Consider the following 15,478-nt stretch of genomic DNA (forward strand, 5'->3'; position numbering starts at 1 on the left):
TATTAGTTGCTGTGATTACCCTGACTGTGTAGTCCACCATATGCTGCTTTTTCATACTGACTTTACAATGCCACCACTTTCTTCTTATTTATGCTCAAACCACCTCTTTGGGTTTTTTTCATAGTGTCTTGTACTTGAAACACATTCTCTTAGTCACTAACAGCAGTTCTTTTCTTCAGTCTTGGACCAACTTGTAAATCGGGCTAACTGAATTAGCAGAGTCATATAGTACAGCAAATTAGGCTAAAACTGACCCCGCAAGACTGCTGACCCGGGTCAGTCTGCTGAGCTATTTTATTGCTTGTCTTCACAAGCAGTTGTACCAGCACAGCTCAAGGATGGAGGAAGCAGACAGAACCTCCTTAAGCTAATTTTGCCATAAAGCGTGTCCTTGCTTTTCCTAAAAGGGGCTTCATAGGGCGAGATGCTCTGAGCGCCTCACAAAAAGGCTTTAGCAGAGTCTAGAATTCACTACTGTGAATAACAGTGTCTAACACAGTCACAGCTCATGGGAATTGAATGGAGACTGCAGGATTTGTGGTTTGTCGTTTCTTTGCCAATCCCTTCCGTTTGCTTTCGGCGCAGGGGTCAGTGAAAGACCAGCTGAAGGCGTATGGTGCTCTCACGGAAAATGTCACCCGGAAATACACTCGCCAGATTCTCGAGGGAGTCTCGTACCTTCACAGCAACATGATTGTGCACAGGGACATAAAGGGTGAGATCAGACGGTGATTTATGTGTATACAACCTGCTAAAGGAACTCTGTAAAAAGAAACCAAGTGTCAAGAATTTCAGTATCCTTGCAGGGGCTTCGGAGCGTTGCTTTGCTCAGTTATCCCCTTTTGGTCGTATATCCTTGTGCAGGCCTTAGGGAAGGTTGTCTTCTGCACTGGGTAAGGGAAGTGGGGCCGTTTTCTCTACAGGACCTGAGAGCATGGCAGTTGGTTATAGTAAGGATGACTGAAAGCCTCTAATTCTTAGGAACGCTCCTCTGTAACTCCTCGTCTTCCTCTCACACCCCAGCAAAATGAGGCTGAGTTGCCGCCTGACTGTCGCTGCCCCCATAAGGCACACTCCTTTCCCTGTGGATTCCCTTCTGATTTCCTCTCCGCTTGGCCAAAATAGTATTTCTCAGCTGGTAGGCATCCCTGTTGCCATAGGAGCTCCATGCCTGCTTTTGACAGTCCTGCTTACCTCAGGCGCTTGTGACCAGACCGTCCGGCCTCCTCTGTGTAAGAAACCTCTAATCTTCCATGTAGAGCCTCTGGGATGAGTCCTTAATCTTCCTCTTCCCAATATAACCCTATGGTGCCAGCCAGTCTCCTTAAGAGTTAATGTCAACAGATGTGGCAGACACCACACAAATTTTTCTATGCTCTAGAGGGACCAGGAGGGTTGGTTGCTGCAGGAAAAATATCCTCTTGTTCCTGCCCATAAATCTTCATTGCATCCCCTCTAGGCTGGCAAAGGGAAATGAGCTGCTGATTCGTGAATAACACCTTGTATACTGCTCACGTGGTGCTCTTTACCAAGTGATTTCCTACCTGGTGGGTTATTCACTAGTTTGCACCCATCTAAGCCAAACTTAACTTGCCTCTAGGGTGCTGGATGGACAGACTTGTTATTCTGGATTCAGCTCTTCCAGTGGGGAAGTGAAGTGATAAAGCTGTCTCCCAGCACAAGTGCATTTTATTTGAGGGCAGAAGGAGTTCACATAGGCACATACCAGATAATGGCAACACAGGGTTCTTGATCTTATTGCGGATTTGGTGGAAGAATTGTTTTTGATGTCTAAGCCTTAGTTAAGCTTAGCTAAGCTCTTAAGTTTGCTTTTTTCCCTGGTGCTTCATGTTCGGGACCTCTGACCAAGTAAAGTGGAGATTGACTTGTTTATTGTAGGAGTTCAAAGTGGTTTAATTAGCTACATCTGTTACCCAGCTGACCAGAAAGCGATGGTTATGCTCACCAAAGCAGCATCCCAATAAAAAATCCTTTTCTACACAGCTATGTGCTATCGGAACCATTGGCCTGGGGGCCCTGCATGGGCTGTTTACGGGCAGTGTAACAATGACGCTGCTGACTCAGCTCTCATTTCCCTTCCCCCTTCACTTCCTTGTGTTTTTCCCCTGAAGTTTTTCCCATTTGCAGCCATTAGCAATTGGCTTGTCTACAGCCTGAAATAAAGCAATGATGTTTAGCAGGTCACCTGAGGCTTAATGGGGAAAAAGCCATACTGTGAGCATGGGTATTTCTGGGTTGGATATCAGCTCTGTAGGCTGCAGATCCAACAGCTGGATTGCATGAAAACAGCTGTCTCAATTCTTTGGTTTTTGTCCAGGAGCCAATATTCTCCGTGACTCTGCTGGGAATGTGAAGCTTGGGGACTTTGGGGCCAGCAAACGGCTGCAGACAATCTGTATGTCTGGAACAGGCATCCGCTCTGTCACTGGCACGCCATATTGGATGAGCCCGGAGGTGATCAGCGGAGAAGGCTATGGAAGAAAAGCAGACGTATGGTGAGGCTTTAACTTTCTGTCCGTAGATCAATTTACAGCTTTTCTGGAGCAAGATAAGACATATACCTTCTGTCATTCGTACATCCAAATTCAGATTTTGTCTGGATCAAAAGTTTAAGGCGACACAAAGCAGTTGATTTGAACTCAAGACGTGGCCTGCCACAGGCCATGTCAACACACAACTGCTCGTTTAGTTTTTCAGGGGCAAGTTCCACTCATTCGTCCCTTGAACTGATAACTGATTTTCTGTTTTCTGACTTTTTCTGGTGTGAGGTTTCCATCCTTCTTATACCCCTCATAAAAGAGAGTGAAGGTTGTTTAGAGAGCGTCCATTCATTTTGTTATAAAATGAGGGGTATGCTGATAACGCTGTGGAAATGAAAGGAATAGAATTTGAGTATGTTGACAAAGCTCTAAAGGAAAGATGCGCAAACCTGGAATAACACAGAAGATACAGGTCAGATCAGAGGTGATGTGCAGAATGCATGAATGGAAACTGTAGCCGTGCTGCTGTTGGCATAGCCGAGAAACAGCCTCTATCGAAAGGAAAAAGCAAAATGTTAGTTTTGGAGGCCTTAAAAAGGTGAGATTATAAAACCAAACTGAATGACAGCAACAAAAGGTATGTTTGTCTCTCCACATTAAAGCAAGACCTCCGCTATTTCCTGTACAAGCAGGGAGTGGAAACGTAGCTGAAACTTGTCTCGTATGCAAAGGGTTAAGTTCCGCAGACGCTCCCAGTTGGGATGCTTGGGGAGAGAATGGAGCACGTGCCCTTCCCCCTGGGTTGCTGCAGTTGTGGATTTCCTCTTGGTGCTGACATCGGTCCATTCCCATCAAAGAGACGCTGCCGTTGGCTGGGCTCCAGTTCCTACAACCCTGATCATTATTTAGGGGGGTCAGAATTTTCCAGTGCAGCGTTAGTCCCAGGGTGGATGCGTATGGCCGAGAGGCTCAAAGACGTAACAAATCTCGCCACCTGGCTTTCCGCCACCGCTGCAGGCCCCTCTCCAATTTTCTTTTTCCTAAATAGCAGAAAATGTGAGCTATTTGTTATTGCTGGAGTGACTTGACATGAAAAACATTCCTGCTGTTTGCTGAATATCTTAAAGAAACCGGATCTGCTTAAACGGTATAAATCAGTCTAAACAATAATATATCCCTGCTTGCTCTTGAGCAAACCCCCAGCACTTCGGCACACATGGTTTGCATTTTCTGTACTCTCTTCTAGTAAGTCTTAAATGGCTGGAAACCAGCGTAAAATTTTCACGTTGGATTTTAAACCTTGTCAAGAAGTCATTTCTTGCATATTCGCTGGATTTGATTCCTTTCCTTCCTTGTCTTGGCAATTGATGCAAGTCTGCCTCTGAAAATGTCGTTTCTTTGCTTTTCACTTCAAAAGAGGGTTTCGTTTAAAGGTAGAAGAGGCAGTTTTGCCTTTTTAATGGAATTATGTGATCAAAACACAGGGCTGGATATTAGAAGTTCGCTAACTGCTTTTGCTTAATCTGTGGCCTGGAGGAAGCAATTAATCCTTTTTTGAACAAAACCCAAATCACCGCAGTACTACAGAAACCCATCTTCCCTGGGAAAGCATTGCTGTCACACTTGCTTCGGAAAGGTGGCTCAGCCATGTCCGTCCCCGTAATCACGGTCTTGCCTTGAATTAGCCTGCGGAGACCCATTAATTTTACTGGGAGTTTTGCCTTAACATTAATGACGCGTCTGCCTACTGGCATTTCAACTTGCTGCCTTCTCAGTTTGGAGCTGGTAAGGCTTTAATTACTTTTTGATTGTCTATGATACGTGGTTTCTTGTGGAGTGGAGATCTTAGGTTTGGTTTTTTTTTTTTCTGGGGCTGTGCACTGAAAAGGGATTTTCCCGAAATGGCTTTGTGGGGTCGGCCAGCTGCGGTTCACTGGACCGTGGTTAAAAAGTACATTTTCTACCTTGCAAGTCAGCCTTTGAAATATAAGAGCAGCACCCAAAACACCACTGAGGTCAAACGGCGCCTTCGGGGACCTCTCGTGTGCCCTTGTCCCCTGTCGTTAACACAGATGGTTACTGAGAGCAGAATTTGAGGAAGGGCGAGCTGGGCAGATGGCGCTTCACGGCTCTCAGTGCAGAGAGAACCGCGGTGGAAAGCAGCCTCCCTGTCTCAGCGCTTTCCTGCAAGCCTGACAGTAGGAAAAGCAGCGACGTTGGCAGGTCTGGCTCAGGCTCTGCGCACACACGGGCTTTGCTGAGCACAAAGGCATTTTATAGCTGTTTTCAGAGCAGAGCTGTACCTTCACGTTGGCTGCTTGGAAGTTCTCTCTGAACACTGTGCATTATTGTGTGAGTCAATTCTCACTTTGTTATTTTTCCCCCCCCGTGTGCTTTTCCAGGAGCCTCGGTTGTACTGTCGTGGAAATGCTGACGGAGAAACCCCCCTGGGCAGAGTACGAAGCCATGGCAGCCATTTTCAAAATCGCCACCCAACCAACCAACCCCCAGCTCCCCTCTCACATATCAGAACATTGCCGGGACTTTCTAAAGCAGATCTTTGTGGAAGCCAGGCACAGACCCTCTGCTGAAGAGCTGCTCAGACATCAGTTTGCACAGCTCCAGTACTGAATTACCTCCCTTGCTCGCAGCTCCTGCTGGGCTTTCGGTGCCCCGTCTGGTCTAGTTGCAACTGCCCGTTGTGGTGCTGCATCTTCAAAATGCCAACTCAGCTGTCCTAGTCCTTTGGGGAAACTACGCCAAGGAACCTAGTGTCTGCTCTTGTGCCTGATACCTTTGTTTGCTGGACTAATGTTTATTCTACTGACAGCTGTCCAAACAGAGCTGCATTTTTGCCCTGGTTACCTTGATGTGAAATTGCAGCTGGCTGCATGTTTTCTGCAGGCTCCAGAATGGGAATCTTGAAGAAGCGTCTCACTGCGTGAACACAGGAGAAATCTGAACCAAAGTGGGAACTGGAAGAGCTACACTCTTCAGAACAGAAACGTGCAACAGCCATCCAGACCAGCTTTCCGCGTGTGGGTCGCTGTTTTCCAGACTGCTAGGGCTTTAGAGGCATCTGTAGTACATGAATCCAGCAAAAAGCCATGTGTCATTGAGCATGCGCTCGCTATATAATTATATATTTTTCTTCTTAAGTATTCAGCATCTGAAGGTGTTCAGAAAATATTGATTCAAAAGTATGTGAATAGTGTTATTTTATAATGAAACCATGGATTTTTGGGTGGGGGGTGAGGGAGGTCTTTCTAGCTAAATGTCAGGATAATCAGAAAAGTTTCAGCAGAATGCAATCACTCCGGGGCCTGAGATAAGGCCTCTCCCACTGACATTAGAAAATCCAGAGCTTGATTTCCAAGGCTTGATCTGTCCTGGCATTAAGACAGTGCCGGTTAGTTTGTGTCCTCATAGCCAACAAATCCGTGCTCCGGCTTCATCTCCCTGGGCCTGCTGGGTCTAAACAAAACCCTTCTGGAAGGGAGTTCTGCAGAACAACTTTCTGTTGCACCGATCTTTTGGGCTGGTAACTATTTACCATCCCTTAAACCAAAGAGAGTTCATCTGGTGCCCAGGAATTTACTTCAGGAAAAGCTTATGTGTTTCTCTGAGGACCTGGCTTAATGGAAAATGGGATTTTTCACGTGGAGAATTTGCTGGACACTAGTTGTACTTGTGCACAGTAAGCTAGAATCAAGCTCAACCCTTCATTCATTGTGTGTGTTTTGTTTTACAGGTGTGCAAGAGTTCATTTAAGGTTTCCATAAATCGTTAGGGCCCTATTTAAATAAGCTGTTGTACGAGTTAAGTCAAACGGTGAACCAGAGAGAACATTTGTTATGCTAGCGTATTTCTAAAATGAACTGGGGATCCCCATGCAGGTACCAGCAAAATGTATCCGAGTGATTTTGCGTGTAAAAGGTACCACATCTCTGAGAACTGGGTTCCTGATGGCTTACTGGCCTCGAATACTGTATGTCGACTGGGGCGCCGAGTCCTTGTTTCACTCGTAAAAGAGCAGCAGTTTTTAACTGGGGATTCGTAGAGTAATTAGAAGTTACCTGTGTGAAGTGGAACTAAGGAAAACAAATGTGTTATTAGCTAAAATCCTGCTTTATAGAGCAACGCTAAAGGTGTTCTGCTCTTGCATTGGAAACCACGTTAAAGATCCACATGCCTCCAGCTCTTCCCCCCCCCCCAAAGAAAACTTGAAAATTGCTTTCATAATGCAGTAAAATTAACAGTTTTAAGTGAATGCTTGTAGCAGGAAAAGACAAGTTTTAATGAAACCAAGCTCCTTGAACACGTGATAAATATCGTGTTTAATGAAAAAATGAAAAGAGGGGAAAAAAGAACCTTAAAAAAAAAAAACAAAACCCAAACAACCAAAAGCCCTGAAAGGGTTTAACAATCTGAAGTGTTTTTCCTGTGCCAGACTCAGAGCGATGTGTAATCGGTGAAAGCGAGATAGCGTTGGTTTCACTTTCAGGCTCTCCTGCACTACTACAAGGATGCACTGTTTAGGTTGCGGGCACTTAGGGGTAGATCTTTTCTGAAAGCCCTTGTTCCATAATTTATTTAATTCTAGTGAGAGCACTTCTATTATCTTTTCCAAACCTGGAACTTGACTCCAAATTGTCAAGACACGTGGCCCAACTTTTGGCCTGCACTTCGCTGTCGCTTGCACCGAAGGGATGTGAGGACATGACACTACTACTCTGGTTTAGGGAGCTTTTTACACCACTTCGCCGTGGCGTAAATGGCTGTGAATGCTGCGGAGGAATGTGGAATCATTCCTGTAGTCTCGATGACAGAAGTAGGGTGGTCAGCACTCCGGTGGGGCTCTTCAGGCCTTGTAGCTAGCACCTAAATATACCAAAGATTGGAATGTTCTACTCATCACGCTTTGCCATGCGGACGTCCAGCAGCAATCGGGAGCGCGGTGATCCTGTCTGCGTAGGTTTCTCTCTACCCTTGGCTTGTCCTCACCAAATTGCGACCTTCTTTTCCTTGCTATCCCGCACGTCGTGTTTTGGGAGAGAATAGGGCATGAGGAAATGGTGTAACTTCCAATGTTTTCAAAGCAACTAAATCCTCAGGATCTGTTGTGGCTTTTACCTCATATGCGTCATGGAAGGCTGTTCCAGAGCAGAGCAAAGAGCATCGTGGACTGATGGGCTCAGTCCTCTCCCCGCCAGAGCTTCTGGTCCTTCCCACCACCTATGCTGAGATGTGCCTCCTCTGTGTATACACTTGTATTCCAGGCCGTAGTAATGAAAGTAAATAGCGATTGTACAGCGACAGAGAACATGGGGTGCCAGCTTGGACTTCTCGTATTCCAGTACCTGACCCAATGCCACCCGTTCGGCACAGGAACAAGCCAAAGCATTACTTGTATGTTTGGAGATGCACTTTTATGAATGTAGTTTATATCGCTCTTTTTTAGCTCTTTTTACATCATGTAAACGGTGATGCCTCATACTTTTTTTTTTTTTTTTTATTTATATCGTAAAAGATCATATTTGGTGATTTTTATATATATCGACTGTTACGGGGTAAGGGGGGAGGATGGGAATAAATTTGACGCCTTTATGAATTTAAAAAGGAAAAAAAAGCAGCTGGTTTTGCAGAGAATTTGCTGATGGTTTATAACGAGTAGAGCCAAGCCAAAATGCGTTCTTTGTTTCCTCACAGCCCTCCCGATTATGGCAAAGGAAGATCTGGATGCCTAAGTCCACTGCTACAGTGAATAAGCTTGGGGCCGACAATTATACTACAGTCTCTTAACACGGCCCTGGCAGCAGAAAAGTTTCACATGGACATAAATGTAATTATCTCTCTAAATTGAATTACATCTGGCCTCTTTAGCCTGGCAGAATTTGAAAAAACTGGGAATAAACTCATCTGGGGGAGAGGGGAGGAAGAGTGCCAGGCTAACAGTAAGCTGTTGTGTCCATTCCAAATGTCACTTTGTGTTTTCTGCTGTTCCTTCCAGACAGGGATGTGTAGTGACTATGTGGGATCCTCGATGGAAGGTGCTGCAGAAATGGAGAATGTTCTATGTGAAGAAAACTATCTTACAGGAGTCTCGTTATCCTGGACCAGTTGGAACTGTGACCAGGATAACGTCTGAGATTCCCAGCAGAGATAACCTTGGGGGAATGGGGGATTTGACTGTCCCTGAGCTTGTTAGGAAACAAACTTGGCATTTTGGGCTCGGTGTGACGATTCTGTGCATTCCAGGTTATTTGCTTCTTCTCCGGTAAACCTGATCTTTGCCTGTTCTGGTGGCAGTAGGTTGCAGCAATTTGATTTTTTTTTTTTTTTTTTTTTCATATTTTTGGAGGAGTATTCCAAAGGACTCAAAGAAGCTCCAAACGGTTCCCATTGCCATTAATTACCAAAAGAAATTGACCGAGAGGGAAATTGGTACCTGCTCGGGTGCCACATGGTATTTCCAAGTGCCCAGAGAGCCAGGAGAACTTGTGAAACCTCCGTAAATATAGACACCCCTGCTGTATGAGCTTTCGCTGGTAGGCAAAGGCCAGATACTTAGAGCCGTACAGGGGGGCTGAGTGAGATCCCAGTGATTTGGTGCTTAGGTTAATAGCTGCTGGATGGAAAGGTTTTATAGATTTCAGGATTTAGAGTCCTGTGGCTGTCGCCTTGGTACCTGCCCTTGGAGCTGGGAGTATTGAGTATGTCTTTAATTTTCAGAAAAAAAGAAAAAAAAAATAAAAAATGTAGGTGTCCTCTGTGGTTTAATGGAGTTTGGGCTTCAGGTCTTTAAATTCCAGCCTTGTTTAGGAGCAAATCTCACTGAGCAGCTCAGAATTTCCCAGTTAGAAAAGGCAGACGTGCCTAAGGGGCAGCTGAGAAATGGAGAGAAGGACTTTCTTGTCTGTCAATACCTGTCTGACTTAAACTGTGCAGAGCAGGGAGAAATTGCTTTAACCTGGATTGTGCAGAAGACCTTGAACCAGTAGTCTATATATACCGACCGGGGGCTTGCAGTGCAAAGCCAGGCCAATGTATCGTTTTATTTACAATAAAATTATCATTTATATGAAAGCCTTTTTGGTGGTGGTTTGCAGTGCAGTGTCTCTTACTTCCTGTGGAAATGGTGCCTCAAAAGAAGACAATAAGACGATTAACTGTTTTCCTTCTAACCAAGGACTTTAACTGAAGGAGGAAATTTTTCCTTTCAGGAATTTTTTCTTGGGGACAGATGGAGAAGCGTCCTGTTGGTGAAGCATTGCTTCTCGGATCGGGTAAGTGTGTGTCCTCTACAAGGCTGCCTCTGAGGAAGGTCACGTTCATCCATTTTCACTCTTCAAAGAGAAGAGGCAGAATGGCTCCGTCCCTCTCGTTAGCGCGTAAAAACAGCACCATCTTCATTTCACCTTGCAGGAGAGTAGCCAGACTGGTTTATTGGCTCTTCGTGTGGGAGACCTCACTGGTGGAGAACAGGAGCTGAGGTTTGCATTTGGATTTTGCTGTGGTGGTGAGTTCTTTATTCCAGGTCTTGGTCTGTGAATGTTCTTGATTCATCCATGCTTAATTGGGTAGATCGTCATCAGGTGGGGAGAAGGCAGTTGGTAAGAGGACCAGGAGGAGGCGGTTAGTGTGATAATGTCTGGTTTCCTGCTGTGTTTTGCTTCCAGCTGGGAACTCGGGAATACCCCAGAGCTGCTTGCTAAGGGGATAACTCCAGCTCTAGCTTGTGAAGCTCAAGTTCCTTGAAAATGTATTTATTCTAAATACCTGGAAACAGTTGTCATAGAATGGTTCGGGTTGGAAGGAATCTTAAAGATCCATCTCATTCCACCCCCCTGCCCTGGGCAGGGACACCTCCTGCTAGACTAGGTTGCTCAAAGCCCCCAAGTTAAAGGTTTTTGAATTGTTTCTCCTTTGAATGTGTTGTCTAGTCATTTTAGAAAGAAAAAAATTGGAGAAGGCAGGCCTCTGGACTTCAGACAAATGGGAGATATAATGAACTCCTTTCCAGAACTGAAGCCCCCCAGCAGAAGTGGAGGAAACTGGGTGTTCTTGCGTTGAGCATACTGAGGATTTGGGACAGGATAAGCTTTGCTGTCCCAGAGTAGGGCAAGGGAATGCGTAACCGCATTTCCAAATATTTTCAGGCTTTTTTTTTTTTTTTTTCCAGCGTACTATCTTAGGAAAGGATAGAAATAGTGCTCCTATAAAATTTGTCTACGCTACTTGCTGAAATGCTCATTTTTTCCTGGTGCTGCTCTGTCTGTTTGTGCAGCTCCATGGTCTTCGGTGTCGCCGTCGCTTAAGCAGCGGTTTGAATGCCACCATGGTCCCTTGAGATGCCCGACTGCCCGGTCCCTGACCACAGCCTTCCCTCTGATCGCCTTTTCCCAGGCCGTGGTGCAGCCGGTTGCTATGTCAATTAAATACTGCAATATTTGTTAATGTTGAATAGGAACAAGTAAGAATAACTGGGTTAAGAAGCTGATGCAATAGAAAGCCCTGCACATGAGACAAGCACATGCGTGGCTCTCGTGTGCTCATCCAGAACAGATGAGAACCAGACAACTGAAGCTGTCCCAGAACAAAAAAATGCCTTGTGGAACCAGAAATAACCACTTCCCGCTGCTTCCTGACACCCTCCTTGTGTGTGTGAGGACCTGAAAATCCCGCTTTTGCTGAAGGGAGGATCTTAGAAATTCTCCGTTACCTTTACTTGAGGAGGTCCTTCCCAAAGCTTCTGCTTTCCGCTCGGTGTGCTCAGTGCTAGCGTTTGCTTTATGAACATGAGAGTCACCTCTTGGGCCTGTGCGATGGCATGTTTTCACCTGGACTCCCCTCACACAAGTAAGTAGCTCTGTAGTAATTCTGCTTTCCATAAACGTGGAATATGTGGTCCTGACTTGAATCTTCGCCGTGCCTGTCCGTAGGTGGTGGCTGAGCCGGTGCTGGGAGAGGGAAGTGTCTGGAGGCTTGGGCCGAAGGTAGAAATGAGCAGCCACAAACCCCTTGACCGACACACAAAAGAAATGCAGCTAAAAAGCTCTCCTGCCTTTTTCATTTCTGCTAATTTGTGTTCTCTGCGTAGCGTGGCTCCAGGGAAGATGACTTAAGGTATTTCCTCTCTAAACCCAGTTCTGAAGCAAATATAATTTAAAATCTCTAAAGAGGTTGGCTACGCTACGCCACTGCGGCTCTTTCTATTAGGCTAGTAAAGTCTGAACTAGGAACAATGTCTTCTGGATTTAATATTGCTTGGGTGTGGGTGTATTGCATTATGTCCAGCAAATGCTGACGCGGTTAGCTGTCATCTCACTGGTTCTTCTGATGCTGATCTCTGCCTAGAGCTCTGTGTCTTGGCCAAAACTGGACATCTGGAGGGTATGGATGTGTATGGATTCTGACTGATTTTTATTATGATTTTTTTTTTTTTTTTACCCCAAACCAGTTTTTATTATGTGAATTTGTTGGCTTGAGTTTTTCGTCTCTGGAAAATGTCCTTTCTTGAGCTAAAAGGCAGGTTGGTGACAGAAGACTCTGGTGGAAATGAGAAAGAAAGTTGCGGTGTGAGTCATGCAAATAAAGGTTATTTGTTGCTCCTCGGTCGTATTGTTTCTTCGGTGGCAGGACCAGATCGGTGCTTCGGAGGAGAGGAAGCGCAGGTGGCGGTGTGACGTTTTCTGTGCTTCTGATTAAGGGTTGTGACGTTTTCTGTGCTTCCGATTAAGGGTTGTGATGTTTTCTGTGCTTCAGATTTAAGGGTTTCGCTGTTTTCTGTGCCCCGGATTAAGCATTGGAGCAGTCGTCGGTCGCTGCACCCTGGAACAGCCCTTGGGCTGCTGTTAAACCTGCTGCTCCCGAGCTCTCGCCGCATTGCCTTGGAGCCCAGGAGAGCTGTAGCGTGCTCTGCTCTGGCTGCGACTCTTGCTGCTTCTCTGGCTCCTCTGCTGGAGATATTTTCCCCTGGAGCTGCTGCGTGGCTTTCCCTGGGCTGGAGCAGCAGCAAGAATCTCCACCAGGGACCAGGTCACGACTTGAAAGGAACTTGAAGCAGTTGATCTCCGCCGAGGGCAAGCTCTGTGCAGCATCCTCGAGTAGGTCGCAGGCGGAATCTCTCTCCCTTGCTCTTGCTTGGCTCCCTGGGGGCTGCAGGCTTCTCTGGGAGCCCAGCTCCTGTCTCCCCATGGCTCTGGACCATCTCTGACCCAGGCTGGCGTGGGCTGCCGCTGCGCGGTGCCGCTCTGCAGTGCGGCTCAGCCTCACCAGGGGGAGCGCAGGATGCTTCCCACGTCGATGGCTGGCGTCTGGCCGCTCAGAAATTTCGAATAAAAAAAAAAAAGCCATAATAATGATGGGCAGCTATATGTGCCGCAAACCTGTGGTCCTGTTTCTCTTCATGGCTATTTATGTTGTTAAATCTTACCCCAGCTGTGAGGTCTGAACATCCTGAATCCTGCTAGCGCCGTGCACACTGACTGCCGGTTCGGGCTGCCGGGCAGGGGAGGCTGCTGGCAGCTGGAATGAGAAAAGACGGCCCTTGTGCTTAAAGGTGGAGATTTGAAGGGAGGGTGTTGCAGTAGGAAGGCATCGTGTCTCCCCAGAAACAGGATTTGCGTGTGCGTTGCCCAAAAGGTCTGCTAAGGGTACGGGTGGTTCAGAAAGGAGGGTTCCAGCCCCGGTGGAGTGAGACTAGTGCTCATCATAAAATCGGCTGGATTTTAGCTAAACGTTAGGGACAAAGAGCTAATGTTTTGGGCTTTTTTTTTTTTTTTTTTTATCTGTTTTACAGAAACCTCTTGGTCTGAGACACTTTAAGCTGGGTTTTCTGCAATGCTGATGCTTCTGGTACACCCCGGCAAACCGTGCGCTGTCACTTGTGCGGTGAGCCGCCTTTGAAATGTATCGGGCAGATAAAATAAGCTGAAAGCGTTGGGAAAAAACCTCCCCATGCGTGTGTTACCACTAGGGTTTCCCTGTGTGCAGAGCCCGGCGTGTTAATGGGGGAAGCAGGAGGTCGCCGTTCGCTGCTTTGCGGAAGCAGAGCCCTGCTGAACGTCTCTCCCCAATGTGAATCGGATCCTCCTCAGATTCCCTTCCCTCCCCGGAACGGTGGTGCCTGGGTCAGGTTGCTGCAGCCTATTTCGGTGATGTCTAGCCTGGTCGTTGGTTCCTGCTCTCAAAATCAGAAAAGCGATCATACGGCAGGCCGGAGATCTCACACCTCTTGTGCATGCACGTGCTCTCTCCATTTCTGCTCCATCTGCGAGAGTTTTCTGTGCACATGCAAGGAGATGGTGGGTGCTACTGTCTTTAGACAAAATCCCAAATTTCAGTTTTTGTGGAGGGAAGGAAAGAAATGGAACATCATCGTCCTTCTTGCTTGATGTTCTCTTTTCTAACTGAAAGCCCAACACTTAAAAGCTGGATTGTTTTTTTTTCTCCCTACCCTACCCCAAAATCATCTGGTATAGTTAAAAATGTTTTCTGCCGAGGTGAGGGAATCGGGAAGTTAGGCCGGCAAGAAACAGGAAGCGAAACTGAGGAGCCTGCTTTCATTTTCTCAGCCAGCCTTAGGAAGGAAGGGGCCTCAGCCTGCGCAGCATCACAAGACCCTCGCCGCAGAGCAGCCACCGCTTGGTTTCTCTTTGGTGGCGGCGAATGCTCAGGGCTGCTCAGGAAGCGGCTCTTGGCGTGGTGTCAGTGCATCGCCCACGTGTCGGTGTGAGGATGGGGACATACCTGCGAGATGGGGACAGTTAAAGCATTCGGTGAGGCTCAGACTCACCTGGAGCCGTGACAGGGTCTCTGTCTGTCGTCCCTGCTGTGCTGGCAGTGTAAATCCCCAGGCGGTCCCCACCCTGAAGAGCTCACAGACCTGCCTTTTAACAAGACCTTAACTGAAAAGGAGAAGTCACTTGTCCAACGGGAGGGACATCAGGCTTCTGGGGTCATCCAACACATGTCTTCCCCAAGATCAGGTGTGACTGCGGCCAGCTTCGCTGGCGAAGGAGAGCTGGGGTGATGTGCAAATCCAGCAGACCCCCCTGCAGTGCTGCCTCCAGCTCTGGGGCACCAACAGCAGAAGGACACGGAGCTGCTGGAGTGGGGCCAGAGGAGGCCCCGGAGATGCTGGGAGGGCTGGAGCCCCTCTGCTGTGGGGACAGGCTGAGAGAGCTGGGGGGGTTCAGCCTGGAGAAGAGAAGGCTCCGGGGAGACCTTCCAGCCCCTTCCAGTCCCTAAAGGGGCTCCAGGAAAGCTGGGGAGGGACTCTGGAGCAGGGAGGGGAGCCATGGGACGAGGGGGAAGGGTTTTAAACTGGAAGAGGGGAGATTTAGATGAGATCTGAGGCAGAAATTCTTTGCTGTGAGGGTGGTGAGCCCCTGGCCCAGGTTGCCCAGAGAAGCTGTGGCTGCCCCATCCCTGGAGGGGTTCAAGGCCAGGTTGGACGAGGCTTGGAGCAACCTGGGCTGGTGGGAGGTGTCCCTGCCCAGGGCAGGGGGTGGCCCTGGGTGGGCTTTAAAGTCCCTTCCAACTCTAACCATTCTATGATGCTGCCGGGCTGTTGGTGCGCACCCAGAGCCCCAGAGGACCTGTACTGGGGGAGTACCACCGCAGTGACCAGTGCTAAGAACACATCTCTATATGTACCATCTGTTCCTCCTGGGACTCCTATGGAGTACCCATACCTGTCTTCTTCAATCCTTAGCTCCTTTTTTCTTTTAATGGCTGCATCTGGATTCTCCCAGACAGGACGTGCTCACTGGGAGCTGATGTTATCAGTCAGGGGTGGAATGGGGACTCTTGCGGTTGATATCAAAGGCTGTTGCTCTGCTCTGTGGGCTCTGCAAAGCCTAATTCCTGTAGCATTTGAAAGATGTGGGATTCCTGAACGCTTACTCTTTCAAGCCAGTCTTGCAAATCGTGTGTGGAGGAAGCAGGTAAATAATAATTAAAACCAGACTCAC

The 15,478-nt window shown here is 47.4% G+C and overlaps 1 protein-coding gene across 4 annotated transcripts in view; it reads left to right on the forward strand.

Moving 5' to 3' along the window:
• The window catches only part of MAP3K3 (mitogen-activated protein kinase kinase kinase 3), a 45,541-nt gene extending 31,821 nt beyond the window's left edge, over nucleotides 1-13,720 (forward strand). For 2 of the 4 annotated variants that reach the window (XM_054224224.1, XM_054224225.1), the window contains exons 15-17: nucleotides 586-715; nucleotides 2,339-2,516; nucleotides 4,904-6,737. In XM_054224224.1, coding sequence (XP_054080199.1) covers nucleotides 586-715; nucleotides 2,339-2,516; nucleotides 4,904-5,132 — 537 coding nt within the window. In that variant the 3' untranslated portion in view covers nucleotides 5,133-6,737. Of the gene's footprint in view, nucleotides 1-585; nucleotides 716-2,338; nucleotides 2,517-4,903; nucleotides 6,738-9,724; nucleotides 9,788-9,926; nucleotides 12,608-13,302 lie in introns of those variants that run through there. The other 2 variants (XR_008469848.1, XR_008469847.1) reach the window with 2 other exon arrangements.
• Nucleotides 13,721-15,478: the final 1,758 nt, after the last annotated feature.

The sequence above is a fragment of the Rissa tridactyla genome, chromosome 19 (genome assembly GCF_028500815.1).
Source record: "Rissa tridactyla isolate bRisTri1 chromosome 19, bRisTri1.patW.cur.20221130, whole genome shotgun sequence".
In the NCBI taxonomy this organism is placed as follows: Eukaryota; Metazoa; Chordata; class Aves; order Charadriiformes; family Laridae; genus Rissa; species Rissa tridactyla.